This window comes from Leuciscus leuciscus (genome assembly GCF_965113295.1).
Source record: "Leuciscus leuciscus genome assembly, chromosome: 20".
Lineage (NCBI taxonomy): Eukaryota > Metazoa > Chordata > Actinopteri > Cypriniformes > Leuciscidae > Leuciscus > Leuciscus leuciscus.
This window is the reverse complement of record NC_138744.1, coordinates 27,548,330-27,558,835: the sequence shown is the minus strand read 5'-3', so window position 1 is coordinate 27,558,835 and position 10,506 is coordinate 27,548,330. Positions and strand designations below refer to the sequence as shown.

At 35.6% G+C, this 10,506-nt stretch overlaps 1 protein-coding gene across 1 annotated transcript in view; it reads left to right on the top strand.

The window, feature by feature from the left end:
* Nucleotides 1-575: 575 nt before the first annotated feature.
* ano10a (anoctamin 10a) overlaps nt 576-10,506 on the top strand; it is a 39,872-nt gene continuing 29,941 nt past the window's right edge. The window contains exons 1-7 of the mRNA XM_082150317.1: nt 576-1,011; nt 3,819-3,969; nt 5,546-5,743; nt 5,917-6,051; nt 7,655-7,774; nt 8,149-8,482; nt 8,712-8,947. Coding sequence (XP_082006443.1) covers nt 3,831-3,969; nt 5,546-5,743; nt 5,917-6,051; nt 7,655-7,774; nt 8,149-8,482; nt 8,712-8,947 — 1,162 coding nt within the window. The 5' untranslated portion in view covers nt 576-1,011; nt 3,819-3,830. The remainder of the gene's footprint in view (nt 1,012-3,818; nt 3,970-5,545; nt 5,744-5,916; nt 6,052-7,654; nt 7,775-8,148; nt 8,483-8,711; nt 8,948-10,506) is intronic.

Genomic DNA, 10,506 nt, shown 5'->3' with positions numbered 1-10,506 from the left:
GCAGGGTGATTAACTGTTGGGATAAAAAAATTAAATAAATGGTCAGATACAAAAAAACAAAACAAAAAAAAAAGATTAAAATAAAATCAAATATATGTGGAAGTTTAAGGTCTCGCGTGAGTACGTAATCGTGGAGTAAAATAATGACTGATTTATTTTTAACCAGTTCTTTAAACAAATTGTTGAACCAATTTAGGCTGAATTTAGAATAGCATTCTCTTTCTGACAATCACTGACTTCTATAAGGGCACAAAACACAATGACTCTTATACTGATATGCATTGCTCTATCTTGTTATAAGCTACACATAAGCAATAGTGTCCATTGTAGCTGTGAAAACTGCTTACACATAAACTAATTTAATTTGAAGATATGCTAGTGAAGCTTAACGCACCCCAGATCGCGATATGTATCTGGTTTGCGAATCAATTCAGACTGGTTCATTACAAAGAACCGGTCCAAGAGAGTCAATTCACTCACGACTCGTACATCACTAACAATGATCACGTGACAAAACGTCAACAGTGAACTTTGATCGTGTCTTCTCAGCTGTCTGCTGATAATTATCAGCGTTAAATGTTCAGTTCAGAAGTCGGTTTCTCTGCACACGTATTGTTTGAAGGCACAAATATTTAAAATGTCTTTATGTTAAAACGCAGAAATGGAAACGGCGTATGCACGAATAACTAAGCGGATCTATTTCAAGCGCATTTACTGTAGGTTCTGTCTGCATTTCTAAATCAGTGTTGATAAATCACTCACTGTTGAACATGCATGTGTTTGTATAACAGGTTTGAACGGTGGGTGGGTGTGATCTAGAATTAGGGCTGTGTCATCTCGATGACGTGGAGGAACTCAAGTCAGCCTTAACTTTAAACCTCTCCTGCTCATACACTTGAATTATACTCAAACCCAATCAAGGTTTTTAGATAAACTAGCTTAAATGGGCGTCTGAAGTGCAGGACTGACGTCTGTTTCACGTTCCGGACAGCTGATTGCGCGTGCAACACTGTGAGTAGACAGTTTACATGTCAGTGGGGTATCAGGCCTGTCATGCGGTTTTGTGTCATTAATATGTTATTTTACAAGCGTTTAAGAATTGCAAAGTGGTACAAAGAGGTTACATTTGTAAACTATCCGTATAAATGTGACTGGGATCACATAAATGCTATAGTCTGTCTTGTATGTTTCCTTGTCGGGCATGGCATGCGTGTTTAGCTCCGCCCAGTGATCTGTCAAGACGTCCAAAGAAAAGAGAGATTGTGTTTTTCATGTTTACTGTAATAAGAATCACATGCTGTGTTTCCCGAGACATGTCCAAAAACACCGGGATAGTCATCCAGGTTTAGTTTCTTTAGGTTTCCGTTTTTATGCCACACCTTTTCGTGCAATGTTACTTTTCAGGTTTTTATCTGAACTGCATATTGCATGTTTATTGATACATGTCTTCAAATTGGTGATGTTGGGTAGAACATATTAGGTGTTGTTTACGAGTTTATTCGACCTTTGTGAATAGGCAGAGACAATTCATTTGTATCTATACATGGGCTACATGCATTATTAATCACATCAGACAGTTTGCAATATAAAAGCAGGCAGACACAATATACAAAACAGTGTGTCACACACACATTCGCTTTGTACCTTTTTGGGGACTTTCCATTGACTTAAGTTGTTTTTATATTGAACCAATGCAATTTTGATCTCCTAACCCTAACGTTACCCCCAAACCTATCCCTTATAGAAAACGTTTAGAAACATATTGCAAATATATGTGTAATATAATTTAACAATAACAATGAAAATCTGCGTAACACAAGAATGAACCTCATTGGTTCTTGCAGAAGCTCAAACGTGCTGTGTAACACGAGACTGAATCTCATTGGTTCTTGCTGAAGCTCAAACGTGCTGCGTAACACGAGAATGAACCTCCATTGGTTCTTGCACGTCAAGCGAACATGCTTGAGCTTCCGTTTACCACAACTGATGTGTGAGTTGATGAATGTTATGTGAATAAAAGGCTAAATTAAATCTGTTCATCATATAAAGTGATCACTTTATGAACTTTTTGAAGCGTCACAGTGGTAGTGGCGTAGCTGTCAATGGAGGGACAGAAAGCTCTCTGACTTCATCAAAAAGATCTTCATTTGTGTTCCGAAGATGAAAGAAAGTCTTATCAGGTTTGGACCGACATGAGGGTGAGTAATTAATGACAGAATTTCTATTTTTGGGTGAACTATCCCTTTAACAGGTTTTCTTGCACCCCACCACATTTCAATTGGATTGAGGTCTGGACTTTGACTTGGCCATTCCTAACCCTTCCATTTCTTGCTTCAGAGCCATTCTTTTGTGGATTTGCTTACATGTTTTGGGTAATTATTATGTTCAAAACTCAGCTTCAACATTTTTACTGATCGTCTCACATTCTTCCCAAGCATTCTTTGGTATAATGTGGAATTCAAATTTGCCAGGCCCTGAAGCAGCACACCAGCTTCCTGAAGCTTCTTGATCTCTACTCTGGAGTGCAGTGGAATAGCAGAGAACTTGGAAAGGCTCTGCTATCTACTTTAAGTCCCTTTCCAGACTTTCCTTCAACTTTCATTCTGAGGTTGAAGGATGTCATGTACTTGATTATGTCTAAACCAGACCAGTTTGTTGAGTTGTAAATAAGTTCTTCCTCTGGTTTTCCTCTTTATTAATAAATGTTCTACTATTTGTTAAAGGGATAGTTCACCCAAAAATAATTTACTCACCCTCAAGTAGTTCCAAACATTATTTTTCTTTTATGGAACAACAAAGAAGATTTAAAAAAAAGTTATTAACCAAAATTTTTTTTTTTTTTTTTTTCTTTTCTTTTTGTCTATACAATGTAAGTCAATGTGAACCTAAACTTAATTTTTTGGACGGACTATCCCTTCAAACTGGATTTTAATTTTAGGCTTGATGTAGTAAATGTAGAGTTGTAGTATTTTTTCCCCCACTGAAATAACTAAATGTACATTTGATGTCAGCTTCATATTTATATGAATATACTAACAATACTTACAAACACCAGCTTCTTTAGAGCATCTTCTATTCTATTCTGTCATCAGTTTAGTTATTGCTTCTTTTTTGACTATCAAAATGTATATACATCAAATATATGCAGGCTTGGTCAGCATAGGAGATCAAAAATACAGTAAAAACAGTAATATTGTGAAACATTATTACAATTTTAAATATCGGTTTTCTATTTTAATGTATTTAAAAAATGTAATTTATTCCAGTGATGGTATCATTACTCCAGTCTTCCATGTCACATGATCCTTCAGAAATTATTATAATATGCTGATTTGGTGCTCAAGAAACATTTAAAGTTAAGCAGTTATGCTGCTTAATTTTTTTTTTTTTTTTGGGAAACCAAGGTAATTTTATAATGATTTTTTGATGAATAAAAAGTTAAAAAGAACATCATTTATTTGAATTAGATTTTAATGGTAGAGGGATATTGGAATAGTGAGTCATATCACACAGTGAATTTTATATGATATGTCTTCATCATCAAGCAATACGCAATGTGTGACATGATGACATTTTTGTGGCGTGACTTTTATTGCGGCACCTAATTTTTAGAAGGACCTATTTGCATTTGATACTTCTCAGTAACAGGAAAATATTTCCATAAACAGTTATGGATGCAAATAAAGTTCGATCTTCACCGGGTGAAATGTTTGGTGTTTCTTGTGGTGTATGTTCTGCATCTGAATCTTGAGGAGAGTGATATGTTTTATTTATAATTTATTTTGCCCCTTGCCTCTCTTGGTCTGTGTATAACGCAGGGATCAGGAAAAATGCATCTCGGCATGTCGGTTTCTGACAGTGATGTCTCTTCGTTCACCCCTCTGGTGGTCCTGGAGCTTGCTGATGACACTAAAGCAGAGGCCATCACTTGGTTACTAAACAGGATCAGAGACAAGCAGCAAAATGGAGGTGAGACCCTTGGCATGTTACATCTAGGGATAGAGGTTGACAGGAACTGAACATTTTCTGAAATATCTGCTTGCCTTCTGAAGTTGTGTGTGTCTGAAGTGCCTCTGTCAGTGTTACTCAACCACTGTCACCCACCAAATGTGAACCCTGCCCTTCACAGAGGTCACAGATATAGAATATCAGATTCTGCCTGTAGAGGAAACACACATGCTTATCTTTTAAAGTTACTTCATACATATTGCTTGCACAGACACTTGGTTCTGATAAAAAATAATAACTCTGTAGCATATTAACTGCTCAGTACTCTATTTGTTAATTAAAATAGTCTGACATTACAATGTTAAATAGATATTATTATAAGTTCTGTATTTCATTTTTATTCAACTCAAATAAGCTGCAGTAAATGATAAAGTAATGCTGTAACGTTTAAATACTAGAAAGCAGTAACAAGAGGTGGTTTTATATGAAAATTAAGAACTGATGATGGTTCAGTGACATTATGCTCGTTTATAAAAAAAGAAAATCATTACAAATTTGAATATAGGCTACCTCTTCTTTGATGAGCAAGTTTACAATTTCATTTCTGTATTAAAATCCATTTTGGGCATAAAGTTAAATATCTTGGGGTGATGCAACTGTTCTGATAATTAATTCCATAAAAGAGTAGTTTTGCATAATAAAAATCATAATCAAAATGGCCACTATAATATTTCACAACTTTTGCCTGCAATATGCAACATCATGTGGTGCAGCCAACATGCAAAAAAAACAAAACAAAAAAACCACCATAAAACAGGAAATGATTCTGTTCTCTAGTGGAATGAGCTGCCAACCTCGACCCAATTTTCGACCCAATCTTTCCATCATCATTCTTTTCCTTTCTGCATTTCACCTCTGTTCTATCTTGTTGACTAAATTAGATTTTTACTAAACCTGTCATTATGTGCAGTGAAAATTGTTGGCCATATGAGAAATTGCTTGTGATCTTCCTTATTTGTATAAATTTGTATAAATGGATAAATGAATAAATGCAAATGTGTATAAAGGTCAGTAATTCTCAAAATATCAGAAAATGTTTATTTTTATGACAACATGTAGTGACATCTATAAATTTAATAATTTATATTATTAAGAATTGATATTTGTAGAAATACGTTTTTCCTTGAAAAATATATTTAATCTTAAAGTGTGTACACTAGGTGTAAGGAAAATATGTTCTATACTTTTTTTTAACTTGATGGTTACACCACATGACACTTTTTTTTGACTAATTAAATTGAAACGTTTCTTGAAAATGGATTAAAATATTTCAAAACCAAATGAAATGAATACAGAGAAAGTACATTATGTAAGAACATGGTATAACTAGATTTTTAAGACTACAGAGGGCACTCTTACATGTCAGTGATCTTGATATACATATTTAATATTATGATATGTCATTATGTCATCACATGTAGTTTTCTTTCTAACACTGAACAATACTTTTCAGTGTTAATTTTATAAATGTGTGTCATTTATCAGGACATTGACCTTGGGAAATACCCAGTTCCTAAAACTGCGATTTCTTTTATAGGAGCAGAGTTGTTGGTGGATCAAGTGCTTCTTCCAGTTCAGGATGATCAGAAGTCTAACCCAAATGTCTTTGTGGTGGGTTCCACGTTACAGAGGCTTTTAAACGGAGCTGAGGATGTTGGGTTGTTTAAGGAGTTTCAAGATGGCACAATGCGAGGGTTCACTTATGCCAACAGAGAAAGCTTCAGAGACTTTGAGGGTGAGCTTCATTTATAACCAAATATAAGGAGTATGATAGTGTGTTGCTGTATTGTTTTTTTCACAGTATGTTAAGAAACCATTTTGGGGATTTCGGCTGCATTAGTTCCTCACGTAGGCTTTACGTAGATTTGGTCCTGGTTGCTCTATAACACTGTTGTGTTGTGCTCATAGGAGATGGTCAAGCATTTCTCAGTGATGCGGAGTGTCAATACATTATCAAACATGAGTTGGATACGCTTAGGGCTAAAAATGAAGAACACGTTCCAGGATATCCTAAGCTTAAGCTCTACCCTGGAAAATCAGTTGGTAAGTGTATTTTTATTTTATTTAATTTTTATTACCTACTGCACTAGATTAAAAATAAACTTTGGACTGCACGATTTGGGGAAAAATCGACTTGCATTTTTTTTTTCTGATTAAAAATTGCGTCTGCGTTTTTAAAATGTGATTAAAAAAAATCTGTTCTTGTTTGTAGGGCTGCACAATTTTTCCAAATATATTATATATCAATGTGGCATTAAAATATAATAATAATAACTATTGTAATATTTTACTGTAAGAAAAAATTGTATTTAAGAAAAAAAATACAATAGTAAATATTTATGGCTGTGTTCATTTAATTTCAGATGTTAAACCATCAAACTTTTATTTTGATGGAAAACCACACGAAGGAATTTAAGCTTCTCTAGCGTTGATAAGCGCTTCCTATTGCAAGTGTGGGAAGATGGTTGGCACAAATGCACGTTAGAGCAACCCAAACTCTCTAAAAGATATAAAGATGGAGTTCATGTGAAGCAACATTTACTGTGAACTGAGCCGCTTTGACATTGCAAACACTGGCCGATCATGAGCTGCTCATGTGAAAGAACACAGTGCTGCACTTCTCTCTGATATATATACGCAGCACATATATTTATTATTAAATCGCAACCTGAGCGATTATCGCAGTTTTGGTTTTATTTCGATTAATCTTGCAGCCCTACAGTAAGTACACTAAAACATTAAATCTGCTGTGTAATTTTCTTCATGTTAAAATGCCCTATCAACTTTACATTACCTCAGATAATAGAATGTTAAAGTCAACTTGACAAAATCGACCTCTTTACGTGTTCTAGGTGTTATTCATCTTCTTAAAAATTGTTCATCCTCCTAATCTTTAATCAAAATGTAATAAGTTGCTCCAACTTTCTTTTTTGTTTTTGAGGGGAGGGTGGTGAAAATGCTTTTAACCAATAACATTTGACATTATTTAATTACCTGTTTATTTACTTGATTCAAAGTTGAAATTCAGATATATTTTTCAGTTAGGGAATATAAATATCGGTATTTGTAATAAGTAATTCTTTATTTTTTTGTTTTGCATTCTGATTTGACACATGATTTGATTTCATACTGCCACCTATGGGTGTGGATGCATTATATGACAGAAAAGAAAACATTTTGGCTTACCACTGATATTGTGGAGCAACCCAATGTATTTATCACCTATGATTATTTTATTATGCAACTGAAAGTGCCTGATAGCGTTGAAATAAGTGAGCAGTATTTGAAAGATCATGTGATCTCAACATGGCAGCCCCCATGATTGGAAGACCCTCCCCTTGTAGAATAAAATGTCATTTTTAAGCCACTGACTTCATTTCATTGGGAGTACATTATTTTAAACATTTGTCAAAAATGATATCTGGGTGAAACTTTCTTGAAGTAGAAAAAGTTACTTTGTATACCTTTAAAAAAAAAAAAAGATAGTTCCACCTATAATTTAAAACATCACCATTCAAACCATCATATTTTCTGTTTAACAATATTAATCCTTTAGTATTTTTAAATCACATGTAATTGTAATTGTCCATCATTTTTTTCATCATTTGAATAATAAGTTACATTTTGATGGTAAACTCTTTTTCAGTGCGGAGATTGCAATCCAAAGGTATCCTAATCCAGTATTTCCCTCTCCATAACAAAGAAGACCTTAAGAGACTCTCGTTCTCATGGTACAAAAAGATCAAACTATCCTTCCAGCCACTGGGTGAGTCACTCTGTCTGTGTGCGCTGGCAGCATGAACTTTAAACCTAACTCCAGCCTTTATATCAATTTGTTGATACAACTTTCTGTGAAAAGAATTTCACAAGAATTTTGGTTATATAAGTACAGCTGAATGTCATATTCGGTGGGTGGGTGTGATTTATAGCTGTTCTACATGCTTTTACTTCTCTTGAATTATTGTGGAAATTCAACGAATACTGTTGATTGCTTGTTTAATGCAAATGTAAAGTGAAGCAGAATTGTACCTGCTCCATCTTAAAAACTGGTGTTTTAGATCATCAAACAATTGCATTGAAACCACAATGCAATGTGCTTTATTCATTGAAGATTTTCTCTTTGTGTCCTTCATAATGTAGATGACATCAGATGTTACTTTGGTGAGGGTCTGGCGCTCTATTTTGGATTTCTGGAGTATTTCACATTTGCCTTGGTACCCATGGCCCTCATTGGTATCCCTTACTACCTCTTTGACTGGGAGGACTATGACAAGTACGTGCTGTTTGCTGTCTTCAACCTGGTTTGGTCTACGGTTTTCCTGGAAGTGTGGAAGAGATGCAGCGCTACGTTAGCGTACGGGTGGGGAACGCTGAGCCGCAAGAAAGCGTTTGAAGAACCGAGGCCTGGATTCCATGGAGCTCTGGGGTTTAATCCAGTCACGGGGCGAGAGGAACCAGTCTACCCTAGCTCCAAGTACCAATTTTTTTAATATTGTCATGTTTTGGCTGAAAAAAGGCATATTAAGCACATCTTTTATATCATCAAAACCTGGTTTGTATGTCTCAGACCTTTAAAATGTAATAATAATAATACATAGAACTGCATATTCTAAATCAACATCAAATAAATACAAGCATGATAAATATGGAAAGTGTTTTAGATGCTCAATTTGTTTTGACAGTGTTTGTTTTCCCCTTGACAGGCGGCAGTTGAGGATATATTTGGTGTCGGTTCCTTTCGTTCTGCTGTGCCTGTATCTGTCCTTTTACGTGATGATGGTTTACTTTGACATGGAGAACTGGGCCATAAGTATATACACCGAAAATCCAAACTTTGCGTCCGGCATTCTGATGTTTGTTCCCAGTATCATCTACGCTGTGGTCATTGAGATCATGAACTTATTGTATCGCTATGCTGCTGAGTTTCTCACAAACTGGGGTGAGCCTGAAATTCTTTCTTTTTTCTTTCTTTCTTCTTTTATCATCTTCCGTTACACTTTATTTCAATGGTCCACTTTAGACATTGTACTAACAATAAGTAACTTTGCAACTACATGTCAACTAGTATTAGTAGACTGTTAGGTTAGGGTTAGGTGTTAAAGGGATACTCCACTTTTTTTGGAAATAGGCTCATTTTACAACTCCCCCAGAGTTAAACAGTTGAGTTTTACCGTTTTCGAATCCATTCAGCCGATCTCCGGGTCTGGCGGTACCTCTTTTAGCATAGCTTTGAATATATATGTGCACAGGCATGTAGTCCTTCTTTACAAACCAACCCTCAACAAATGACTTGTCTGGCCTTACAAATTTATAATACAGAATTATTTATCGTTTCCGCGTAGCCACGTGAACCGGAATTATCCCGACAAGGGATAGGGAAGGAGGCCTTCACTGGGGAGAGACTAGTTGACACTTCAGGACTGCGTTGTCGTCGTGTCCAGGCGCAGGTCCTTCATCAGATCTGGATACGGCCTGGATACGGATAATAGTTAGGTGTGCTCTGAGGCTCTGTCTTCTTTGACATTGAAATCTTCTCCGCTTCATTTCTTCTGTTCAGTCCGTTGTGGTCAGACGTCTGCGAGTAAAAACACACTGAAGAGTCGCTTTATAGTAGAAAATTTTGTTTTCAATTTCTAATTGAAATAGATACTGACACTGTTTTTCATGTGTAATACAGTAAAGCTGCTTGGTTTAAAAATCTATTGTATAAAGTGATATGACTTTGACGTGACTTTACTGGAGTGCTGAATTGCAGAGCTCGTGCAAACATCCAAATCGCTACGATCAGATGTTTTCTTAACTGCTGTTTTCTCACCGCTGTCTTTTTTGTTGTGTGTTTGTTTTGTTATTGAAAGGAAACTGCACAGCACATATTTGCATATTCATCTAAACGCCGCTCTCAGCAAAGAGTATAGAAGCCCAAGAGGCGAAACTCAATAGAACGCTCCATAGCAACAGTTGCCCCCATGACGTGACGGCGCGGCCGCCATTATGGACTGAAAACTGAAGGAAAACGCCGAAAAATAATGGGAGTCAATGGCACTGAACCAATTTAACATAACAAAAACTTAACATAACTTAATTTTTTCTGGCCGTCATATCTAAATATGAAAACAATTAAAAATACATTAATGAGGATGACCGACGTTAAATGACAGAAAATGTTACGTCTATGTGTTGGTTATGCATGGCCTAATTACCCTTATGAAAATAGTATTTTGGGACAAAATATTACTATAGAAGTACTATAAGACTACTATAGAAATACTATAGCGGCTCTAGGATATTATAGAGGTATTACAGAACATAACATACTTCTGTGAAGGCATCTTGGAAGTTTGTGATCAACCAGCATCCGTAGGCATCGTAGACCTCCTCTTCTGTCTTGATTTTCTCAGATTTGTTGCATACAATCGCAGTTATCTGAGCTGTTAGCTATATTTTGCTCATTTTTATTAGCAAATTTTGTTTTTTATTTTTTTGTTCCAGTTCAGCCCT